General features: G+C 40.0%; 2 protein-coding genes across 2 annotated transcripts in view; both read left to right on the forward strand.

Annotated features, from left to right (window-relative positions):
- Lypla1 (lysophospholipase 1) overlaps positions 1-10,916 on the forward strand; it is a 32,567-nt gene extending 21,651 nt beyond the window's left edge. The window contains exons 7-9 of the mRNA XM_042696139.1: positions 2,495-2,596; positions 5,082-5,258; positions 9,002-10,916. Of these exons, the coding sequence (XP_042552073.1) occupies positions 2,495-2,596; positions 5,082-5,258; positions 9,002-9,055 (333 nt within the window). The 3' untranslated portion in view covers positions 9,056-10,916. The remainder of the gene's footprint in view (positions 1-2,494; positions 2,597-5,081; positions 5,259-9,001) is intronic.
- Positions 10,917-23,413: 12,497 nt separating this feature from the next.
- Tcea1 (transcription elongation factor A1) overlaps positions 23,414-25,609 on the forward strand; it is a 33,125-nt gene continuing 30,929 nt past the window's right edge. Inside the window, exon 1 of the mRNA XM_042696135.1 lies at positions 23,414-23,693. Coding sequence (XP_042552069.1) covers positions 23,631-23,693 — 63 coding nt within the window. The 5' untranslated portion in view covers positions 23,414-23,630. The remainder of the gene's footprint in view (positions 23,694-25,609) is intronic.

Consider the following 25,609-nt stretch of genomic DNA (forward strand, 5'->3'; position numbering starts at 1 on the left):
CAAGCAAGAAAAAAACCACTTGTGTCCCTATCTTGGGGTTCATTTCGCTTAACATCATCTTATCTGGTTGTGTGTTTGTAGCTTTTGACCTTATCTGCTTGCCTCAGACATATATTGGTTATTGCAAATAAGGGAAACCATGGGACCTGTTTCTTTGTGCCTGGCTTTACTTCACTTAATATAATGTTTTCCAAGTCTTTCCATTTCCTAACAAATGGGACAGTGCCATTCTTTCTGATGGATGGAGGCATAGAATTCCATTATATAACATTTTCTTGATCCATTCATCTACTGAGGGGCATCTGGGTTGGTTCCATATCTTAGCTATGGTAAATAATGCTGCAATATACATAGTTCCACAGCCAGTTTCTTTTTTATTTATTTAGTTATTTATTATTGTGAAAATATTGTACAGAGGGGTTACAATTACATGGGCAAGATAATGAGTACATTTCTTATCAAGCATTGTAGCCTTCTCCTTTGTTTCCCCTTCCCATCCCTCCCCCCCCCCCCCAGTCCACCCCCCCCCCACCTCGCACCAAAGTTGTAAAGTTTGTTTTCGACATAACGACTTGTACTTCTTATTGTTGCAATGGGTCCACCTGTATCCCTATTTCAATGATTTGTTTTTCCTCTTCCCCTCCACAAATTATACTGACATCAAATACAGTGAAAGCAGGGGTTATACTGTGGGGGAGGGACATACTAAGCAACAAAGAAATAATCTTACAAATGTGTTGGAAACAATTGCATGAAAGAAAAAATACATTTGAATACATATCTTAGGGTTCATTTCCTTAACATCACCTTATCTGACCTTTTCTGCTTGACTCAGACATATACTATATATTGCAAATAAGGGAAACCATGGGACCTATGTTTCTTTGGGCCTGGCTTACTTCACTTAATATAATTTTTTCTAAGCCTTTCCATTTCCTAACAAATGGGGCAATGTCATTCTTTCTGATGGAGGCATAGAATTCCATAGTGTATATGTACCACATTTTCCATTCATCTACTGAGGGGCATCTGGGTTGGTTCCATATCTTAGCTATAGTAAATAATGCACAGCCAGTTTCTTTAGACTAAGATTCTATCAGTACTTCTGCTCATGTAACTCATTCCCCAATACAGTAGCTTCTAATCCATAAGTCTCCTCAATCAAGAACTTAGGGGACATTTCAAAGTTCTAGAATCATTTAAGAATAAAATTTGCTGGGCATTGGTGGCTCATGCCTGTAATCCTAGCTACTCAGGAGGCTGAGATCTGAGGATCACGGTTCAAAGCTAGCCCTGGCAGGAAAATCCATGAGACTCTGATCGAATAAACCACCAGAAAACTGGAAGAGGCGCTGTGGTTCAAGTGGCAGAGCACTTGCCTTGAGCTGAAGAGCTGAGGGACAGTGCCCAGGCCCAGAGTTCAAGCCCCATGACTGACAAAAATTAAAAAAATAAAATTCAATAGAAAGGGATGCTGTTGATAAAATTTAGTTAGAAGGTTTTGATTTGGCGATTGTGGTGATAATGTCTTGACACAATATGGGGATAGAGACTAATGATGTTTGATTAAAATGAGACATACGAATCTTATTACTTATAATTCATCAATTACAGCTTACAAAAACCAATTCCTAATACATTTAGGAAGAAGGAGTAGGTCAGGAGTCTTTGGCATTATATCTAGGGAACTGTAGATAAAAATAGAGCAAGGCTTCAGTAAGTAGCTAGGATTGAGCAAGCCATGAGGACTCTTCTACCTTCCTCTGTCTCTCTGTTCAACTGTTTCTTCTACCTTTCCATCATTGGTTGGCCATTGAAGCATTTGCATCCTGGAGCTTCCTAGCTTCTACATGTTACCATTCCAGCCATGCAGAGACTAGTAGTCCATAGTCCTGGGAGAAAGACTCTCATGCCCCATGACTCGTGGGCATAGACAGAATTAGGGGCCTGGAGATGGCTAGTAAGAATGTAGTTCCCAAGACAGGGTATGGGCAGACACTACTGCTAAACAGTAGTAGATAGGATTGCTATACAGTCATTACCTTGAATTTCTGTTTTAGAAAACAATACAAATTTGCTTCTAGGTTAGATTTTTTTGCCTAAGACTTTTCAGAGAACAAAATGGTAACTACGTATTTAGAATATGGCTACCTTACTTGTAATGTTTGAACTCACTCTCTCTTCACACTCCAATCTCTGCCTTTTTATTCACTCATGGCTGATTCACTTGTGCTGCAGATACACCTCAAGTGCAGCTTTTTTGTTTGTTTGTTTTTTGTTCCTGGTTTATTGGAGATGGAGTCTCTCAGACTTTTTTGCCCAGGCTGGCTTAACACTTCTAGCCTCAGATCTCAACCTTCTATGTAGCTAGGATTATAGGTGTGAGCCACCAGTGCTGGACTATTTTGTTACTTTATGAACATCATTAAGAAAGGGAAATTTTTCCTGCTGCAGACAGAATGCATGTTCCAGTCAGTCCCTGCTTTCTTTTCAGGGAGGAGCTTTATCTTTATACACTGCTCTCACCATGCAGCAGAAACTGGCAGGCGTCACTGCACTGAGTTGCTGGCTTCCACTTCGGACTTCGTTTCCACAGGTAGCTTGGTTGATGTGCATAACATAAAATTGCAGCGCTAAGAGGTAATAGATAATGTTGGGGAGTTCATCCTTTTATTTAATAAGCCGTTGTTTTTAAAAAGCAGTTTTATGCTTATAGTAAAATTGAGTGGAAAGTACAGAGTTCCTTTTTCCCCAGGAACATAGCCTCTCCCATTGTACACATCCTACACCACAGTGGTACCTTGGTTACAGATGGTGAACGTGCACCACTCATCACCTCATGGTTTTCATGAATCATAGTTTAAGAGAATTTCCCTAAAGTTTTTTTGTTGTATTACTGGGCTTTATATCTATATACTGTAATGTCTTTACTGTGGGTTACATGAAATGCAATAAGAAATAAGTCTATTGTTATGAATCATAATATTTGAAGATTTGGTACATTTTAGAGTATTATGAAATAGGGCTGTTTTAACAGAGTATTTTTAATGTTTAAAATATTTAGTGTTTGAAGTTTACTATCAGATATAATTTCTCTCCCTCCTTCCCTCCCTTCTTCCCTTCCTTCTTCCCTTCCTCCCTCTCTTCCTTCCTTCCTCTGTACCTTTTTCCCTCTCTCCCTACCTCTCCCTCTCCCTCTCCCTCTCTTTCTGTGTGTGTGTGTGTGTGTCTGTCTGTCTGTCTGTCTGCTAGGGCTTGAACTCAGGGCCTGGACACTGTCCCTGAACTTTTGTGCTCAAGGTTAGCATTCTACTATTTGAGCCATACTTCTATTTCCAGCTTTTTGATGGTGAGTTGGAATTAGGAATCTCATAGCCTTTCCTGCTTTGAACTGTGATCTTCAGATCTCAGCTTCCTGAGTAGCTAGGATTACAAGTGTGAGCTACCAGTGCACAGGCAGATATAATTTCTAAAAATTCAAACAATAGAGCCAATATACAGAACACATGGGAGGTTTGGACATTATTTTTGAACTCCTTTTTGCAGCACTGGGGATTGAATCTATGGCTTTTTTTCCCCTTATGTGTGCTAGGCATGTGTGCTGAAGCCTGCTTTTTTTTGAAGCCTTTTTTTGTTTTTCCCCCAGTCTTTTTTACCCTAGGCTGTCCTTACGATATTCTCCCACTTCAGCTTCCTGAGTACTAGATTGCAAGCATCCCAGTACTGGGGTTTGAACTCAGAGGAAGGCTTGCTCAGCCTGTAGTTAGTGCGCTACCACTTAAGCTGTGCTCCTAGCTGAGATTTTTTTTATTTCTGGCTAATTCAGGGTTGAGTCTTTCAGACTTTTCTGCTGGGCTGGCTTTGGACTGTGATCCTTTGGGTTTTAGCTCAGTAGCTAGGATTACAGGTATGAGCCATTGGCACCTTGCTTTTGGTTCAGTTTTTTTTTGTGTGTTTTTGTTTTGTTGGTTTTAGGGCTTGAACTCAGGGCCTGGGCACTGTCCCTGAGCCTGTGCTCAAGGCTAGTGCTCTACCACTAGAGCTACAGTGCCAATTTCAGTTCACTTTTTAAAAAATTTACTGATTATAGAGTGACATGCAGAGAGGTTACATTTACATGCATCAGGTAATAAGTATATTTCCATTTGTATGGTGTTACCTGTTTCTTCATTCTCTTCTATTCCCTCCCTCCCTCCCATCTTCACCCATGAGTTGTATAGTTCACTTTCATCAATGTCCATTGTGCTCCACTTTTTCACCCTTTTTCCTCGGATTCTGTGTCCTCCCCTCCCACAGATGTGCACATGAATACAATGTGTATTAGGTAAAAAATACAGAATCATTCAAAAAAATTTAAAGTCCTTTGTTTCCATATCTATGTAGTTTGATTCAGTATGTATATTATCTATCTATCTATCTATCTATCTATCTATCTGAAGAGGTGCTTGGGTATTACACCTTTGTGATTCTCTCCTAGGTATATGTGAGTATCTAGAATCCTGTGTAATTTGTCATATCCCAGTGCATTTTAGATTTAACTTTCTGCATATCAGAGAGAACATGTGGTGCTTGTTCTCTGATCTGGACTTTCTTCTCTTAACATGATTTGTTCTAGTTCCATCCATTTCCCTGCAAATAACATTATTTTATTCTTTCTAATGGCTGTTTAAAATTCCATTGTATATAGCTCCACACATCTTTTGTGGGGCATCTGGGTTGTTTCCATATCTTGGCTATTGTGAATAGTGAGGCAATGACCAATTCATTTTTAAATTTAAGAGTTTTATCTCTGTATAGTAGCTGGTATATTACACATAATATTTATTAACACATTCATTTGCCTGATGTATGCTAGTACTAATTACCTTACATATTAAGATACTGAGAATAGGAAGGTGAATTAAGATCTAATTGGCTACCAAGGCAAAATAATCATGCATCCTTTAGAAGTTTAAGTAAAGGAATGAGGGATCAAGGAATTTCATTTGGCCAAATATACTTGATAAGGTGCATATCTACAGTCTTATAATGCTTTTTATATATTTGCATCAATAATACTATTTTGTCTTGCTTTTTTGCAGGGTCCTATAAGTGGAGCTAATAGAGATATTTCTATTCTCCAGTGCCATGGAGATTGTGACCCTTTAGTTCCCCTAATGTTTGGTTGTCTGACTGCTGAAAAACTGAAAACATTGGTCAATCCAGCCAATGTGACTTTCAAAACATATGAAGGCATGATGCACAGTTCATGTCAACAGGTAGGTACTTGGAGTTAGCTTTTTTTTTTGTCAGTCGTGGGGCTTGAACTCTGGGCTTGGGTACTGTCCCTGAGCACTTCAGCTCAAGGCGAGCGCTCTACCGCTTAAGCCACAGCGGCACTTCCCGTTTTCTAGTGGTTTATTGGAGATAAGAGTCTCACAGACTTTGCTGCCCGGGCTGGCTTTGGACCGTGATCCTCAGATCTCAGCCCCCTGAGTAGCTAGGATTACAGGCGTGAGCCACTGGTGCCCGACTTTGGAGTTAGCTTTGTGCAGAATTCAAAGATGAACAATATTCTCTTTTATTCATGAACATTTAAAATAGTTTATTTAAAATTTAGTAGGAGGAGTTGGTTTATTTAAAATTTAGGAGGAGCTGGGCATCAGTGGCTCATGCATGTAATCTTAGCTACTTAGGAGATCTGAGAATTGTGGTTGAAAGCCAGCCCAGGCAGGAAAGTATGTGAAACTCTTATCTCTAATTAATCACCCAAAACCCAGAGTGGAGCTGTGGCACAAGTGGTAGAGTGCTATCCTTGAACAAACAAAGGCTCAGAGACAGTGCCTAGACTCTTAGTTCAAGCCCTAGCACCAGCACCAGAAAAAAAAAATATTTTTAGCAGGAGAGAAAGATATAGAGAAAGCAGAATGTGATACATGTGTATTATATTAGCAGGCATTGTTTTGGTGGTTCTGGGGTTTGAACTAAACACTTGCCAGGTTGGGACTCTACAGATCAGTCACACCTCTAAACCCAGATTAGCTGTTACTGAAAAGTATCCTGGAAAACAGAGGAGTGAGATTATAATTTTATTTTAGGAGCATTGAGATTACAGTAGAAGAGATAGATTTTTGAAGAATAGGCTGAATATACCAAGTATGCAGATAAGGGACTATAGGGTAGGAGAATTGAAATGTCCAGTTAGGCTGGAGTCTTTATGAAAAGCTTGATGTTAAGATAAGAGAGAAGGAGCAGGGGTTCTGTTGTAGAAGCTTTTAGGTTGTACTATCAGCAAGACTCCATTCTGTAGTCAGCCAGAAACCATGTATTTCTGACTGAAGTGAGTTGTGATCTAATCTACATTCTGGAACAACCAGATAAGACTGAATCCAGTAGAATTTACAGGTCAATTCTATTGATAGGAAAGAAGGAAATATTAGACACTTAAGGTTAATAGGAAGAATATACTACTAAGTTTAGTGACTATTGAGACTGACATACCCTGTGACAGCAAAGGAATGTTGAACATATCTGTCTGATACTCAAGCCTATCAATGGAGATTTGGAATAACTGTCACTATTGTTGATCAGTAAACAACTATTGTAGGAGAATACTGTCAAAATGCTTGGCATAGTGGTAACATGCCTGTAATTGAAGCTGTTCATAAGGCAGAGATAGAAGGATTAGGTCTGAGATTATTCTGGGCAAAAAGGAACAAAACCTATTTGATGAATATGGTTGAGGTAATTTATTTGCATAGATGAAAATAGAACAATGAGCTGGGCACCGGTGGCTCAGGCCTGTAAACCTAGCTATTCAGGAGGACTGTGTTTTGAAACCAGTCTGGGCAGGAAAGTCCATGAAAAATGGAAGTGGCACTGTGACTTAAGGTGGTAGAGCACTAGCCTTGAGTGAAAGAGCTTAGGGACAGTGCCCAAGCTCTGAGTTCAAGCCCAAAAACCAATAAAAAAGAAAATAGAACAATGAAACCTGTCAAAATGTTTTAGAAGTGAGGAGATATGGGGTAAGGGACTGATAGAGAAGGGAATAAGGTTGATTTGGGATACATTGTCTGTATGTATGGAAATGTTACAATGAAGTACTCCTTGTACAATTAATGTATGCTAGTAAAAAAAAGGGGGAAAAATTTAACAGACCTATTTGAAAATCAAACTAAAAGAAAAAGGTTTGAAAGTATGGTTCAAGAAGGTAAAGTACTTAGCTGGCAAGTGTGAGGCTCTGAATTCAATCTCCAGTACCAAAAGGAAAAGGAAAAAGGAAAACGACAAGAAGAGGAAAAGGGAAGAAAGGGAGGGGGGGAATCTTAGAGATCATATGATAGAACTAAAACCATAGATGGACTGTCTTATCTACAACAAAGAGAAAACACTAGTGAATTGAGACAGATAATGGATATGTGTAACAGATAAAGAGCTTTCATTTTGATGCTCTTTTTCAATAAAGAAATAGGTTCACTTGATGAAAACAAAGGAAGCTGGGATAGGTGTGGAACTTGTAAAGTCTTGTAATAAAAAGAGATTAACTGCTAAGCAGTAAAGTAGTCCAAGCTAACACTATTTCACAACCACTCAGCTTGCTTGGCTAAGTCATTTGCTTTAGGGAAAGAATGATAAGAGGGCCAGGAATCCTTTAAGTGCTCTCCCACTAAAATGAAGTATTCCATCCAGAAAAGGGAGGGTCAGTTAGGAGCTGGCCCCTTGCATACTCATTTAGGAGTTCCCTACTGAGGGGTAGGGAACCTTCTCTCATGCCTGCCAATGGCCATTTGGATATTTATAACATCTTTTAAAGGTCGTATATAATTATCAATACAGACAGAAAACAGCAACCAAGAAGCATGTGTCTGTTTCAGGGCCAGCAAGGTGTTTGTGTTAACACATTTGAGGACACTGAATGAAATGAGCAGCAGGAGGTGTCATAGGCCTCAGGGTCTGGTGAGGACACTGTCAGAGTAACTACAAAGTTCTTTTTTTTTGGGTCCAGTCGTGGGGCCTGAACTCTGGGCCTGGGCACAACTGTCCCTCAGCTCTTCAGCTCAAGGCTAGCGCTCTATCACTTGAGCCACAGCGCCAATTCCGGCTTTTTTCTTTTTGCTTATGTAGTGCTGAGGAATTGAACCCAGAGCCTCAGGCATGCAAGACAAACGCTCTACAACTGAGCCACCTTCCCAGCCCCTCTACATAGCTAATTTCTGATCTGGTGAGGTGGATGCCTTTGAAATGGGCTTGAGGGAGATGGGAAACAAAGCCAGATTACTGGAGGTTTCCTCGAGTTTGTTTTCTAATAAAGACTTGGTATGTTCATCTGTATTTCCAGGCTATTATAAGACATACTTTCTTTCAAATGGTTAGTTGTATGCAATACCTTATGAAAGGCACAAATAGTTCATATTATGGATTTAGTTAGCATTGCATTCTAATGAGAAAAATGGTAAAAGCTAGGCTTCTCCACTTTCTCTATATAGTTGTTACTAATTACAGTTACTGACATTTCTTGGCATAGAGATTGTCTCTTTTAAACTTCCTCACTCCTTAGTGTTGTTTTTAAGAATAAGAAGATATCATTTTCATGGAACTAGATAATAGGTGAAAACTATCATTTCAGTCTAAGTAAACCTTATAGAGACGGCTCTGAAATTTCTATTAAAGGCACATGAGTTGGGTAGAGTGCCTGCCTAGTAAGTGCAAGTCCCTAAGTTCAAATTCTGTACCATAACAACAAAAACAACAACTATTGGAGGCTCTTATTTCTTTTTCTTTTGCACCTTCCCCCCCTTGTTTGTTATTGGCTGGGAATGAAACCCAGGCCCTGGAGTATGCTAGGCAAGTGCTCTACCACTGAGCTATACCCTGGGCCTCCATTTTTGTGTGTGTCTTTTCACTGTAGTTGTAAAAAAAATACATACATGGCCTCATTTTATCTATGGGTTTACTTAATGATATTTTCATGACCTAATTTCTGACTTATATACCTGCTTATTAAATTACTTTTTCCAAACAGGAAATGATGGATGTCAAACAATTCATTGATAAACTCCTACCTCCAATTGATTGATGTCACTAAGAGGCCTTGTGTGGAAGTACACCAGCATCACTGTAGTCAATTATAAACCTTCTCCCATGCCTGATCTTAAAACTTCTAATGTTTGCAGTGGTAAAATGTTTTGCAAATACATACAATGATTCAGATTCAATAATGTCTCCCCATGGGAATATGATCTTTTAAGTTTCTATACATGTATTTGTATAAGATAATCCAGATTATAGTAGTAGTAAAATAAGTGAAGCCATCAGCTTGTTTTTCTCAAATATAATTTAGAAAATAATAAAACTGTAATCAGAGTTTTTATTATATCATTTAAAAACTACTAGTATTCTTAGTGAAACTTTGTTCAGATGTAAACAAGCAGTTAAGGTATAAATGATGTATTAATGCTGTGGTTTAGTCTAGGGAGTTGTTCCACAATTGCTTAGCTGTCATGCAGTGTCTGTATTTTTATATCTGTATTCATGGATATGTAATTACTGTAATACATAAGAATTAGATGGTAATGGTATTATTCCTAATACTAGGAATAATGCTTTTAAATATCAGAAAAGACTAATACTGTACTCTTGAATGAATGGCCTTTTTATTTGAGGGACAAGGCTTTTTCCCAGATATCATTTCTATTTAATACCCTTCTATCCTCTCAAAAAAATATTTTCTTTCTTGACTTTTACAGTAGACCAAATATTGACTCCCTGACATAGACATCTGTCAAGATATGCTGTAATTTTATATTCTGAATCAGATACATGGTATTTAAAATCTATGTACATTATAAAAGAAGTCAAACATAAACTTCCTGTACTACGTATTTCAGATTACACCTTAGTCCAAATTTAGATCTAATTACTAGAATATTTAGGTAATATGATTATGTGGTTTAGTTTCTTGTTAAAAAAAAGGATAGCTAATACTCTGGTATGTTCAGAGATGTTTAAGATTGATCTTAAAATCAAATTATTAAATGATTGGGTATGTAGCATAGAATTTTAAGTTTACCTTTTCTGTATGTATGTTTGAAACCCATGAGTGTTTCATTAGAAACTTCTACATTATTTCTGTGAACAGACTTACTTGAAATTTTCACTTTAGTCAAATGAATTTTAAAAATTATTTCTTTTGAGCCAGGCACTGATGGCTCACACCTATAATCCTAGCTACTCAGGAGGCTAAGAGCTGAGGATCACTGTTTGATGCCAGTTGGGGCATGGAAGTTTGTGACCACCAAAAATAATGAGTTTATGACCACCAAAAATAATGAGTTGTGGCTCAAGTAGTAGGGTGCCAGCTTTGCCTGGAAAAGCTAAAGAACAGCCGCTGGGCCCTGAGTTCAATCCCTAGGTACTAGTACCAAGAAAAGATCTTTTGAGCAAACCTAGAAATAGTATTTGATTTTTAAGTAAAAATTTCTGGATTAACAGTAAAAATTACTTAAAAACAAATTATGGATAATAAAGATCAGAACCCTATACTGTTTAATATATACTACACAGTTTAATATGTAGCAAAGATATGTGCTTGGTATTTCTGAACAGTGTTAATTTTTCTGCTGTATTCCAACTGATCAAAACAATGTTAAGAATGCATCTTTATAAATGGGTGCTAATTGATCATGGAATTTAGTAATGGATTATACAGGATGTTAATAATGAAGCCATATGTTTGTGTCTGGATTTGAAAAATTTCAACAATCATTTACTAAGTCATTTGCCTTGAAGAACATAAACATTTCAGTTACACAAACCAATAAGGTCTTTATGGCAAGAAATACCCCAGTGAAATGTGGTGTAACATGGGAATATGTAAATGTTTTTCACGGTTTCTATCAATGTGAGATAAAATTTAATTCTGACTTTTCTGTGACTGTTATTTCAAGTATTTCTGCTTTTGCTTTGTTTTCAGAGTATTGATATATAGCCCAGGTAGACTAAAACTCTTGATCTTCCCGCTATACCTCAAATACAGGTGTATATTATGCTGGACTGTTTTAACATTTGGGTTTAACTTTGAATGGGTATCTATAATTAAAAAGAAAACTAACAGTGTAATCATAAGAAAATACATTAGGAAAGATATTTTTTTTTTTGCCAGTCCTGGCACTTGAACTCAGAGCCTGAGCACTGTCCCTGAGCATCTTTTTCAAGGCTAGCACTCTACCACTTGAGCCATAGTGACACTTCTGGCTTTTTCTGTATATGTGGTAGTGAGGAATTGAACCCAGGACTTCATGAATGCTAGGCAAACACTCTTACCACTAAGCCACTAAAAAAAGATTTTGATGATGGTGTGATAAGCTTAGAATGGAAAAAGGGATGATAGAATCTCATGCTGTTTTAATCTGCTTAAAAAGTTTTTGTTTTCAGTGTTCTTAACCTATTTAAGAATCTTATTTTTTTTCCTTTTGCCTTTTTAGTATAGAATTCACTGGAATTTGGGCTGGGAAGGTGGCTCAGTGGTAGAGTGCTTTCCTTGCATGCATGAGGTCCTGGATTCCATTCCTCAGCACCACATAAGCAGAAAAAGCTGCAAGTGGTGCTGTGGCTCAAGTGGTAGAACACCGGCCTTGAGCTGAAGAGCTGAGGGACAGTGCCCAGGCCCAGAGTTCAGGCACCATGACTGGCAAAAAAAAAAAAAAAATTCACTGGAATTTTAAAATTAGTGTCCTAAAATCAGTTATACTGGAAGTTTTCCTCCATGTATTACATTATTGATTTCTGACCTTTCCTAGTATAGGAGGATTTGTTCTGTTCTGTGTTGTCAGTTTTTCAGTTGCTTTTTTTTTGGGGGGGGGAGGGGTGTCAGTCATGGGGCTTGAACTCTGGGCCTGGGTGCTGTTCCTCAGCTCTTCAGTTCAAGGAGAGTGAACTACCACTGAAAAACCTCTGGTTTTTCTGGTGGTTAATTGGAGATGAGTCTCCATGGCCTTTCCTCGGATCTCAGCCTTGTGAGTAGCTAGGATTATAGGTGCAAGCCACCAGTGTCCAAGCCTTTCAGTTTGTTTTTGAATATTTAAAGTGACCAGCTCAGCTTTAAGTGAGTGTTTGTTTACTTTTGGTATAATCCTCATGGCAAGAGAGTTCTACACCAAAAAAAGTTGTCTAATATCCTCTGTAGATTTACCGTCCATAGCAGTACATTTGATTATTTTTATTTCTTTTTCCATCATCACTATGAAAAAATACTGTGTGTTAACAATGATCAGAGCTTGCTATTAGTATATTACTGAGGTCACAGATATGGCATAAACACACATACATGATTGGGAAGTTTCCTTGCTATTGTAGTCAGTCTTTTTGACACTGTTAAAACAAGATATACAACACATTTATTACCTTCTAAGTACTTTTTTACTTTGTAGAAAATTAATTATGCGGGGCTGGGAAGATGGCTCAGTGGTAGAGGGCCTTGCATGCATGAGGCCCTGGGTTTGATTCCTCAGCACCATACACAGAAAAAGCTGGAAGTGGTGCTGTGGCCCAAGTGGTAGAGCACTAACATTGAGCTGAAGAGCTAAAGGACAGCGCCCCCGGTCCAGAGTTCAGGCCCCATGACTGACAAAAAAATTTAAAAAAATAAAATAAATAAATTAGGCAATACCAGACTTATACTAAACATTTTAGATCCTTTATTCATATGATCCTGTAATTAGACAGGATATAAACAATGTGCCTGTGATTACAGAGCTGTTAAGATTCAAATTAATGTCCCTTACAACCTTGTTCTATGCACAATTGGGGTGATATCAGAGGTTTTTAGCACAAAGTTTATTTGATATGAAATATCTAGAAATGCTGAGTAATGTTATGATGCAAGTCATTGTGCCATAGAGAAACTGTAATCTCTAGTGGCCAGAGAGACCAATGAAACACACTTACATGTGTGCACTGAGCTCAGATGAGGTAAGGTGTGGAAATAATGCACCATGATAAAGCCAAGAGTTGCACACAAAGTAAACAAGGGGAAAGGTTTGGGCCCCAGCACAGGAAAATAAAAGGAAGCTTGTTGTCTGGTACCTTGTACTTTTCTGGGTGCCTAGCTACTCAGGAGGCTGAAATCTGTGAGGACTGCACGTTCTGGGCAGAAAAGTCCACTAGACTTTGTTGTTATTGGGGCTTGAACTCAGGGCTTTGATGCTATCCCTGAGCTTTTTTGCTCAAGGCTAGCATTCTACCACTCTGAGCCATATCTCCACTTTCAGGACTTTTATTTCCAATTAAACATTTAAAAAGCTGGAAGTGGAGCTTTGGTTCAGTTTCAAAGCTCAAGGACAGCACCTAGTCCCTGGGCTGAAGCCCTAAGAACAACACATACGCACACGCACACACACACAGAAGCTTGTTTATATATTGGGCTGGGTGCTAGATTAGGAAAAGTGATTTTCCCCCTGAAATGTTTTTAGGCAGGATCTTATGTGTACGTATCTTTAGATTTTGAATATACTATTTCTCTGGGCCAGTAACACAAAAATTAACATCAAGAACCTCTGGACCAGCTAGCCTTTAGCTCACGTGGAAGATATAAAGAGTCAAAGTTTACATTCAGGAGCTGTATAAATTCAGCCCTGTTGAAGCTGAGCTGCACTCCCCAAACTGCAAACCAAATGAAACAGTCACTACAAATGAACAGCTGGTGACGAAAGAGGAAAGGTTAGACTGCTAAGAACATTTAAGTAATATAGTTCTTAGATGTAAGAATATAAAAGGAAAGGCATGAAAATGAAGATAGAGGGGATGGGAAGGTGGCTCAGTGGTAGAGCGCTTGCCTTACATGCCTGAGGCCCTAGGTTCGATTCCTCAGCACCACATAAGCAAAAAGAAAAAAGCCAGAAGTGGCGCTGTGGCTCAAGTGGTAGTGTGCTAGCCTTGAGCTGAAGAGCTGAGGGACAGTTCCCAGGCTCAGAGTACAGGCCCCACGACCGGACCCCCCCAAAAAAGAAAATGAAGATAGAAAAAGAGGTGTAGAAATGAAAATACTTCTTCCAACAGAAAAAATTTGGTGGAGAAGGTACAAAATTCTTGAAGAAAAATACATAAGAATGGACCAGCTAAATAAATTCAAAATAAAATGGAATGCTGTGGAATTATGAGAATGGAATGAATGCATAATATTTTCATTTGGAAAGGATTCTCTGATGAAAAATAGTATAAAGAGCTGAAAGGGGTATAAGGAAGTAAGATCATATATCTTAGAATTCGTATTTAAGAAAAAAATGAAATAATGACGGTAAAAAGGAGGGGAGAAAGCAGAGCTGCCCTTGGTATACATTTTTCAGATATTTTCAGATATACGAATTTCAGATATTTTTTTATTGTGTTATAAGGCTTACCATTTTAACAAAGCTCTGGGGAAATCAATGGCTAGATCCAGTGGTGCATTGAACAAAGGGGTTAAATTCCATAAATCAGATGAGTACAATGCTTCTTGGACAATTCACCCCTTTCTTAGCTTTCCCTCATCTTCATTTCCCATTTCCCTTTCTTGACTACAAGTTGCAAGGGTTTTGTTTTTCATTTGTGGTTTTGTTTTTTTTGTTTAATTTTTAATTTTATTGTCAGTCATGGGGCTTGTACTCAGGGCCTGAGTGCTGTCCCTGAGCTCTTCTGCTCAAGGCTAGTGCTCTACCACTTGAGTCACAGTTCCACTTCTGGTTTTTCTGGTGGTTAATTGGAGGTAAGAGCCTCAAGGACTTTGCTGCCTGTGCTGCCTTCGAACCATGATCCTCAGATCCTGAGTAGCTAGGATTACATGCATGATCCATCAGTGTCTGGCCATAGTTCATAGTGTATATTGACTGCATTTGTTCACCCTTACTCCCTCCATTCCTGTGCCTACCTTTTGCCTCCTCTCCCCCCCCCAAAAAACACACACACACACACAAAAATATGTTTCTATTTCCAGGAATTTGTTTTGATGCATAGTACTTTAGTTGTTCAGAGGAGTTTTGCCTTTTGGTTCCTACCCTAAATGTATTCTCCTTAGTTTATGTGTAAATGCATAAATCTTTTAATACATTTTTATGTCCAGTTGTATTTTAGATTTAGCTTCCACATAAGAGAGAAAACATGCTCTGGTTCTCTCTCTGAGCTTGGCTTGAGAGTATAGAACATTAACTAAGAATATTAAGTCCAGCTAAGTTACTCCCCCCCCTTTTTTTTGTGGGTCATGGGGCTTGAACTCTGGGCTTGGGCGCTGTCCCTGCGCTCTTCAGTTCAAGGCGAACACTCTACCACTTCCAGTTTTCTAGTGGTTTACTGGAGATGAGTTTCACAGACTTTCCTGCCTGTTCTGGCTTTGAACCATGATCTTCAGATCTCAGCCTCCTGAGTAGCTAGGAGGCATGAGCCACTGGCACCCAGCTAGCTAAGTTACCCTTCAACATCAAAGGAGAAATAAGGACCTTCCATGATGAGCACAATAAGCTGCTCATGATCACTAACCCAACATTGTTAAAGATATTTAATCTTTCAAATAGGTGTGGAGAAGACAGTCACAAACACCAGAGCTCAGGAAAGAATAGATTTCAAAAATAGATGAATACATGAGAATTAGAAAGAATTAGTTATTTCCAACTCAGTAAGCCAGCAACCTCCAAAATAAATAAAAGTGAAAGGATTGATACAAACTACATTAAACCCAAGAGAACTGAGATATTTCTGAGGAATTTACTCAGAAGCAAGTTTAACAAAGGGAAGGGAAGTTAACAGACTACAAAAATAAAAGATTCAATATAAAATTAAATGAAAATCGCAGGAAAAACAAGCAATAATTAATGGTAAAAATTAATGGTTGATAGTATCAACCAAGGGAAAAATAATCCAACATAACTATAGATATTAGCAAACACTTCTCAATATAACCTTAAATACAAATAGCCTTAACTAATCAAAAGATGCAGATTGGCTGATTGATTAAAAACCAAGATCTCAGTATTTGCTATCCACAAGGGAGATGTTTCAATAGAGAGGACACATACAGTCTGTGAAATGAATGGAAAACAATATACCAAGAAAGTGGAAGCTGAAAGGAAGCATGAATAACTATACCTAATCAGATAAAAGAGACCCAATAAAAACTGAGATAAACAGAGTTACTATATAGTACTATAAGGAATTGGTATTTCAATTATGAAATGCCAATTAGAAGTTTATGTACACAAAATGTTGGTACATTCAATTCATGAAATAAACACTACTGAACATAGACAGGTGCATACAGATAAAACAATATTAGGCAACCTTAGTATCCCAGTCTTAAAAAAATTTTTTTACTGTAAAGATACTGTACAGAGGGGTTACAGTTACATGAATAAGGTAATGAGTACATTTCCTATTAAGCATTGTTACCCCCTCATTTGTTTTTCTCCTACTATCCCTTCCCTCCCCATCTCTCCAACTCTGCCCTCCCCCCATTCCAGTCTTATCAATAGGTAAGTCATCCATAAAAACCCAACGAACTTAATTAATAGTACAGTTTAACTATTAATTAAATTGACGATAGACACTAACAATATTCATCCAACTGAGGTGATCTACATGTTCACAGCAGTCCATGAAACTTTAATATAGATCACATTTTGGCCATAAAGCAAGTCTTTACAAATGTGAAAAATAATGTATTTTATCAGATCGTAATAGAATACTATTAAAAATCAAAAGAAGCTAATACAATTAAAAATTGAAAGAAACCACAGATTTTAATAATCTAGTCACTAAATATTGGAGACAAAGCTTTTTCAAATGAAAATGAAAACAACATACTAGAACAGATAGTATAAAACAAAGGCAGTTCTAAAAGGGATGATAGGCACACATGCCTACATTAAAAAGATCTTTAAAAAAAGATTGATGAGATGTACAAGTCCTTATGTCGAAAACGAACTTTACAACTTTGGTGCGGGGGAGGGGAGGAAGATGGGGGGGGCGCGGGGGGGGGGGGGGATGGGAAGGGGAAACAAAGGAGGAGGTTACAATGCTTCATAAGAAATGCACTCATTATCTTGCCCATGTAATTGTAACCCCTCTGTACAGTATTTTCACAATAAAAAAAAAGATTGATACAAACTATATTAAACCCGAGAACTGAGATATTTCTGAGTAATTTACTCAGAAGCAAGTTTAACAAAGGGAAGGGAAGTTAACAGACTACAAAAATAAAAGATTCAATATAAAGCTGAATGAAAATTGCAGGGAAAAACAAGCAATAATTAATGGTAAAATGCCTGAAAAATTTCTAGATTTGAAAGAAAACAGATTTGAAGAAGTTACTACTAACAGAATAAACAAAACCTCTACTGAGATTTAGTGAAAAGCAAAATAATACAAAATTTAGGATGGGGTGAGGTGCTACATGCCTATAATCCCAGCTTCTCAGCAGGTGAAGAAAAGACCAACTATGGTCTGATTGGTGATCTTTGCAAAAAGTCCAATGCTCTATGTATCTGAAAAACAACATCAAAAACACAGAAGAGTTAAATGCTGGGGCATGGCCCAAGTGGTACAGCAGGAAGCCCTTAGGTCAAGCCCCGATACAGAAAAACAAGACAAAAAAACAACAAAAAAACCCACACCAAACTAGTAAAGAAATCAAGACCAAAATGAATGATGTGCGTGGATCATGCTGTAGTTTGAATATTTGATTCCCAAGCTTAATAGGTGGAAATTTAATTCCTATTGGTAGGTATTAGATAGCCATGACTTCCATTTGACTTTTAAAAAGATCACTTTTTCTTTAGTCCAGAGCTTGGGGATTAGTATCTGAATGCCTAAATTTTAGCTAGACCTGATTGAGATAAGATTTCCAATTTTTCTTAGGAGAATAATTTTTATATATAACTTTTTATATATTAACTTTATAGTACTTTAAGAAATATTTCTAAAGATATTTGCACATACATATGTATGACATACACAGGAGTGAAGTATACATTAGAAAAAGCCCTCAGGCTGGGTGCTAGTGGCTCATGCCTGTAATCCTAGCTACTTAGGAGACTGAGATCTGAGGATTACAGTTCAAAGCCAGCCCAGGCAGGAAAGTCCACATGAGACTCTTATCTCCAATAAAAACCACTAGAAAATCGGAAGTGGTGCTGTGGCTCAAGTGGTAGAGCACTCGCCTTGAGCTGAAGAGCTGAGGGATAGCGCCCAAGCCCAGAGTTCAAGCCCCACGACTGACAAAAAAAAAAAAAAAGTCCTCTGATGAAAATCAGCCACAAGGGCTGGGAAGGTGGCTCAGTGGTAGAGTGCTTGCCTTGCATGCCTGAGGCCCTGGGTTCGATTCCTCAGCACCACATAAGCAAAAAAAAAAAAAAAAAAAAATCAGCCACAAGACCACGCCAGATATTTTGTGCATTTCCAGAGACAAATGAAGTTTTGCCTGATGGTTGATAGACTAGTGTACAAAAATCTTACCAATAAACAATTATATTAATTTAGCGTATTCTCGGATCTTTTGGCCAGAGGTTAATTACAATTCTCCCTAGGGGGCAATAAGATGACATCCAAGTGTCATCATGGAAGAGAGATGGTCTCTATGGAATATGGCCACTAGGGGAGGCTACCACAAGATTTTTCCAAAAGACTTTCAGATGAAATATAAGCCATGCTATATACAACTTATAAGCACAAATCAAATGTGGAAAACACAAACAAATGGGAATTTTTTTTTGCGGGGGGATTCCCAGAAAAAGGTGATAGAACCAATTTAAGAAGTTCTCCTTTCAAACTAGACTGTACTTCATTTAATATTTTCAAATGAAATTTACTTATTTATTCACTTATTTATTTATTCTCGTGCCAGTACTTAGGGCTTTGTCTTCTTGCTCTGCTTTTTCACTCATGACTGGCCCTCTACCATTTGAACCACACCTCCAGTCCTATTTCCTTTAATTTTTGATAGCTTGGGTAACATGATAACACAAATAGAAACTTTTTTCATCTGGATTTTAACCAGCAACACAAAAAATATCTGAGGAGAGCAAAAAACTCCAATGGGCAGAGAGCAAAATGCAAAGTCTGTCCAGAAAGTTAAGAGTAATAGAAGTTTCTAGAGGGGGGAAAAAAAAGAGATGTTTAATTTTGAGGGATGGGGGGAACATATCAGAGAGTTGAAAGAAGATCCATTGGATCTTTGTTGAGTTTGAAAACTTGGGCATTAAATATCTGTCCTGACTTAGTATGTGAAGGGAATAGAAACTCATAGTTGTCTGCATACGGCAGAGCTTAGAGTGCCTACCTAAGCCTCCAGAGATTTGAGAAAAGGTTAAAGTCTTCACGAATGGATGCATCTTAGGAACTGGAAGACAGGAGAGGGCTATGAGCAGTTTGGATCATGCAAACAGGGCAATGGAAAGCTAGGATCATTTAGAGTATCAAAGGAATCTTTACTTTTGAGGACGCATGCCAGACAACATGAGGCCTCAACAGAAGGAATCTCAGAACATTTACAGAAATTGTGGCAGAAAAGTTGTAAAATGGTGCTACAGTTAAGAATGCAGTTCTGAAGGCAGATTTCTCAATCTGACAGTTTGTAAACCAGCCATGCCACATTACAAAAAAAAAAAAAAGGGCATCAAATTTAGCTCAGTATTGGAAAATGTGCCCCAAGAATGAGTCTTAAGTGGGTGGATGTGGCTTATCCTACATTGGAAAAGGGACTGTCAGTGGGCATTCCAGCAGCAGAAAAGGGGCCTAGATGCACATGGGGGACAGAATTGGGTGTGTTACCCTTAGTGGGGTATCCTTTTTAATCAGAGGGACCCCAAAATCAGGAGAACATTCTCAAGGATGAGTGGACCCCTGTAGTGCAATTTCAGGGTTGAGAGGACCCCAGTAGTTGAAGTCAAAGTACTAGGTCTAGACTAGCTCTGACCAGAGAAAAGGAGGGACAATGAACAACCATTATTCACCTCTGGCATCAACATTTCTTATACATGGCAGCAGCACCCTTCTGTAGGGCAGAGATAAAGTCCTTGGAGTTGATAGGGTATGGAAGTAAAAGTATGAAAGAGTTAGAATCCTCTCTTGGATTGGCAGTGAGGACTTGAAACAGAGATGACAGGCTCTTCACTCTTACAGATTGCAGGCAGTCCTTTTGCCCTGATCGTTTTTGTTTCACCAGAGTTGCCCTAGCCAGAGATCTGCATTTTCAGAAGTAGGTCATTCTACCAAAGAGTCTATAGAAATTTTAGGTCCTTTACTCCTAGGAGTGATTAGTTCCAGAAACCTGAGAGGAGGAAATCTTAGGTCTCACCATGGAGTCATCTGTCCAGAGACCTGAAGTTTCTTCCACATCTAAGTATTATTACTAAAGGTCCTGTTATAAAATAAGTCCTCCAAGTCTTTCCTTCAAGTGCCAGTCTTTAGCCAAAAAAAAGCCAAGAGATTGTGAAAACCATTGGGTTAGAATAAGAGAAGGAAAAGTTTATTAAGACACTATTAGAGAAAAATGCTGGGCAGCTAGGTAAAGAACAGCACTGTTATTGCTGTTACTGCTGCTGTGCCATTAGGGTGTTGGGTACAGGTTTTATGGGGATAGCTGAAATTTTGCTGATTGGCTACCTACCTTTCCGTGGCAGAATTCAGACCATGGTTTGAATTTGGCACATGCATAAAAATCCTGAGAGCTTAGTTTTTACACCTGTATTTCATCTGGCCTATTTTGCATTTTACCTGGACCCTGGTATTTCTGTCATGTCTCCCTAAATGGGGATCCTCCATAAAAACTACCAATAAAGAAAAGCCTAAGATCAGAGGGTTTCAGTGGTAAATTCTATCAAATAAAGAATGGTTAATAAAAATTATAAACCATTGTTTTGTATTAAACTCTGACACTAGATCCCAATAGACCAGGCCAAAAATCAAAATGGAGTTGCTCGTGCTAAAGTTCTAGTTACCAAATCAGAGTGTTTATTTCACATTGCTAAACTTCAGGACTTAGGGAGAAATCAGCCAAATTTCCCAAACAGACCAGTACAATTAGCATGATAATGAAATTATCTGTCCTTAATCCTTGTACCAAAAAATTGCCCATTTTTACTTATTGCTCTGTCATTTCATCCCATCATGTAAGAAAAACAATTTTTCAATGAACAATCTGCTTTCATTTTTTCAACTTCTGCATGCGTCAAATCATAATCTCAGCCTTCTGAGTAGCTAGGATTACAAGTGTAAGCCAGTGACGCCCGTTTCATAGCTTTTCTTTTCATTTGTCTCATAAAAGTCACCTTTCCTGCCCAGCCTATTAGAACACTCTACTTTATAGAAAATTACATGGTAAGATATAGTAGAAAATAAGAACAAGTGAGATATTTAGCTAAGTTATTTTTTCTTTTGACAATACTTTTCAACACTTTTAAAGTAAAAGACCATCTCCTCATGCATTCCATGAGACCAGTATCACCTGTTACAAAACCATCCAAAGAACTCCAGACCACAATCTTTAATCAATACAGCTATAAAACTCTTCAGTGAAATTCTAGTAAAAAAAAAAAATCTCTAGGTCTATAATCATAGTTTAATATAGAATGAGTATCAACTAATCCAGATAAAGCATCTGACAAAACCCAATACCCAGTAATGATAGAAATGCTTAGCTGAGAAGAAAACTTCCTTAACATGAAATGTGTCTGAAAAACTCACAGCTAACATCATACTTCATGGTAAAAGATGGAAAGCTTTCTTTCTAACAGATTGTTGTCTTTGCCTATTTCATTCAACAGTGTACTGAAAGTTCTTGACAGAAATTGTCAAGAAAAAAGAAAAGGAATCGCAAAGAATTAAGAAAAGCTGTTTACAAATGAGGCAACCTTGTATAAAAATTCAATTGACACCATTAAAAGTCCTTTAAAAGCTCTATTAAAGCTAATAAATTCAAAAAATTTGAAGGATAAAACATTACCAAAAGAAATTAAAGTCGATTTACAGTAATGGAATGACATGCCATTGTTATAGATTGGAAGACAATATTGTTAAAATGGTAATAGTTAATGTCCATGGTCTTCATTTGGAGATTATTTTTGAGACTTAACACTAAAAGGTGTTAAGCACTGGTGGCTCACGCCTGTAATCCTAGCTACTCAGGAGGCTGAGATCTGAGGATCATGGTTCAAAGCTAGCCCAGGCAGGAAAGTTGCTGAGATTCTTATTTCCAATTAACTACCAGAAAACTGGAATTGGTGCTGTGGGAATTGGCATTGTGGCACAAAGTGGTAGAGTGCTAGCCTTGAGCCAAAGAGCTCAAAGACAGTGCCCAGCCCCAGAGTTCAAGACCTACGACGGACACTTCCCCCCGAAAAGTGACTTATTATTGGGAGAAAACACAAAAGTGACATAATTTAAAAAGAATTCTAGTAGTCACTAAATGACCATAATTGATGCGCAAGAGGAGATTCAACCAGAGTGGATATGGGAACAATACAATTTCTGGCCAATAGTCCTACGTGAACACTGTATTTGCTTTTTGGACAAAGGAAGTCTAGTTCTAGAATTTCACAGGACAAACCTCAAAAGAAGAAAAAGAGCACCTTAGGATCTGTTATTTCCCAAATTCTTACCTCAATAGGAGTTCAAGATAATAATAAAACGAAATAGATTAAGAAAAAGAGTCTAAACGACCCTTCCTCCCCAGAGAGACCGAGCGAGGGGGCTCGCCGTCTCGTCGGCAGGGAAAGCCTGTCATCAGTGGGTGAGCCTTCACCGAAGGGAACTGAACTGGCGCGCGTCGGCCGCGGGAGGGGCGCGCCGGCCTCTCCACGTGACAGCGCCCGTGGAATCTTCCACCCGGCCTGCGGCTGCAGCCGCGGCGGCTCCCGGTCCATTCCCCCGGGCAGGCGACGCGTCCGTTCCATCCCTCGCTCTGGCGTCTCTCCCGTGCCACGCAGCTACCCGCAGAACGCGCTTTCCGAGCTTAAGTCTCGGCCAAGGAGGTTTCAAACGACGTCAACGTTTCGTGGGGAGGCTTGGGGTCCAATCTGAGGCACCTGGGGGACACACTGGGGAACGGGATCCCTTCGGCGGCCCCGTGGCTGTCTATCCCGGCGAAGGAGCTCGGTTCCCACACGTTTAAAAACGCGCCAAAGGTCGGCGCGTCTCGCGGGCCGCGGCGGGCTCTGCCACCCCACCCTTCGGGAAGAGACCTGAAGGCGAAATCTCGCGGGGCGCCGAGAGGAACGCTCAGCCTCCGCCCCCCGCCCCCGCCCTTCCCGCGGGCGGGAGCCGCGCCTCAGGACTCGCCCCAGCCCCGTGGGCGGGAACGGAGAACAGAGGCTAACCAGGCGGGAGTCTCGGCTCTCCCCGCCCCTTCCCCCCCCCCCCCTCGGCCGTAGATTGGTCACGCCTTTTCGAGGCGCGCGGCGCTCGACTGGCACTGCCTGCGGGCCGGAGCCTTCGCCTCTGTCACGGCTGCCGCGGGCTGGCTTGTGAGGGGAAGGGCCTGGGCCCGGGCCTGAGGTACCGGAGTCGTCGACCGGACTGGACCGGACCGGATTGGACCAGACCTCCGAGGCTCGCTTCCTGCCCTTCTCAGTGCCCGCGTCGCCTCCTTCTCGTCCCCAGCTGGCAGGCTGCGGGGAAGGCCTGCCGGAGCCATGGAGGATGAGGTGGTTCGCATTGCCAAGAAGATGGACAAGATGGTGCAGAAGAAGAACGCGGTGAGTGCGGCGGGTGGGCCGGGAGCGAGGCCGGGCCGAGCCGCAGCCCGCGGCGTCTCCCCGGCCCCACGCCGCCGGCCCGGGTCCTCTCAGCGCGAGCCGGCGCCCGCGTCCGCCGAGGGGCGGCCGTGCCCGGCCCCGGGCCCGCGCTCCCAGGCCCGGCCCGCCCGCGGCTTCCCTCCTGGTTGGCACCGCCGCCAGAGCCCCGCTGAGTTAGGAATCGGGGCCCGTTTCCCCTGCGAGGCTAAACTTCCAGAGTAGTAAAAACTAGCCAACAGAAGGTGCCCGAAAGGCTGGAGAGCGGAGGCCCCGGCGGCGGCCGGATGGCGGCCTCGGCCGCGGACGGGGCAGCGTTCGGGAGGGAGCGGTGACCGGACGTCAGGGTGCTCACGCGTGAGTCTCCCCTTCAGGGCCGAGCTTGCACGGGCTGTCTCAGCTGTGCTGCAGGCACAGGCACATTTAGCACTTCAGAGAATTAAATGCATTTTCCGGGCTCTTGGCAAGTGGCTAAACTTTCTGTTGTTGTTGTTTTCGTTTGTTTGCCTCCCCCACCCCCCTTTTTTGTTTTGAACAAGTGGATCTCCACAGGGATAGAATACAAAGAGCTCTGATAAGAGCATATTTAAACCACGGTGCTGCTGCTGCGGGTAAAAGAGATCCAGACAAGTTTCATTTCTGGGTACTGTCATCTTGCCCTGGATGTACTTATGTGCCCACGTTCTTTATGGTTTATACGAGGTCCTCACACTACCATTTCTTTCTTCTTTTTTTTTTTGTCTACCTGTGAATGCCACTTGCAAGCCTTTTACTGAGCTTGAACTTCCACAGTTGCACCTGAACTTGTTACTCTGTGTTAGCACATCGCACAAATACATGAAATAATTATCCCCCAAGCTATGAAATAAATTCCACACCGTGCTAATATGAAAAAAAAATGGAAGAGTTGCTCAGGTTCATACAGAGTTAAACCATCTGTGCAGAATGCTTTTGTAACTCACAACACAGACATGGGCACATAAAATGTGTCCCTTTTCCAGATTAAGAGACTGATTTAGAGGTTAAGTTCTCCTGTTTAAGACAAGCACTTACTGTGAGATGTGGATTAAGTCAGAAGCCAAGTCTTCTAATGGACAGCATCACTGCCAGACTAGGAATTAGTGTTAATAGTAAATCCTTGGGGCTTCTAACGTCCTCTGTTCCTCTTCCTTCAACAGGTGCATTGCCCAGCATTTAATTTCATGCCCTGATAATCTGTATTTGCAATTTTGGCCATTTAAAGTAGTTCCTGTTTGTTTTCTGTTCCATATATGAACCGAGGCCATTTATTTTTTTCTTACCGATTTAGCCCTTTTTTTCATCCACCTTAAATGATTTGCTTTTACTTTGATTCATTTGGGAATTTTTTTTCTCTACCCGAAGGTCTTTAGACTTCCACAAATAAGTTTGTTGGGTATTTCATTTTTTTCCCTGTAATCCATCTGGGAAAGAAAGAGTGCATAAGCCCCAGGTAATCCTTAAATTCTATTTTCATCTCAAATCTAAGTTTTCTGATAGTTCAAAACTTCATTATGAAGACTTACTCTGAAAAAGATAAAAGGTAAAACTCACACATGCACACACACACACACACACACACACACACACACACATTTATATTTGAAACTAACAGGCTGATGAAATATAGAGAAAGGGCAGGATGATACTCTTTCCCTTCCCCAAAGTATTTGACAGAAGCTCTTTTAGGGTAGGAAGATAGATAAGAGGGAGGTAGATAGATGAATAGATAGATAGATAGATATTCTCCCATCCCCTTTTTAAATCTGTAGTTTCTGATTTTCTTGAGTTACTGTTTTGGTTTCTTCCCTTTTCTTGGTTGAGATAGTGTCTAGTTAGGTGTAGTACAAGGGTCTCCGAAG

The sequence above is a fragment of the Dipodomys spectabilis genome, unplaced genomic scaffold (assembly GCF_019054845.1).
Source record: "Dipodomys spectabilis isolate Male_0828 unplaced genomic scaffold, ASM1905484v1 ptg000199l, whole genome shotgun sequence".
Lineage (NCBI taxonomy): Eukaryota > Metazoa > Chordata > Mammalia > Rodentia > Heteromyidae > Dipodomys > Dipodomys spectabilis.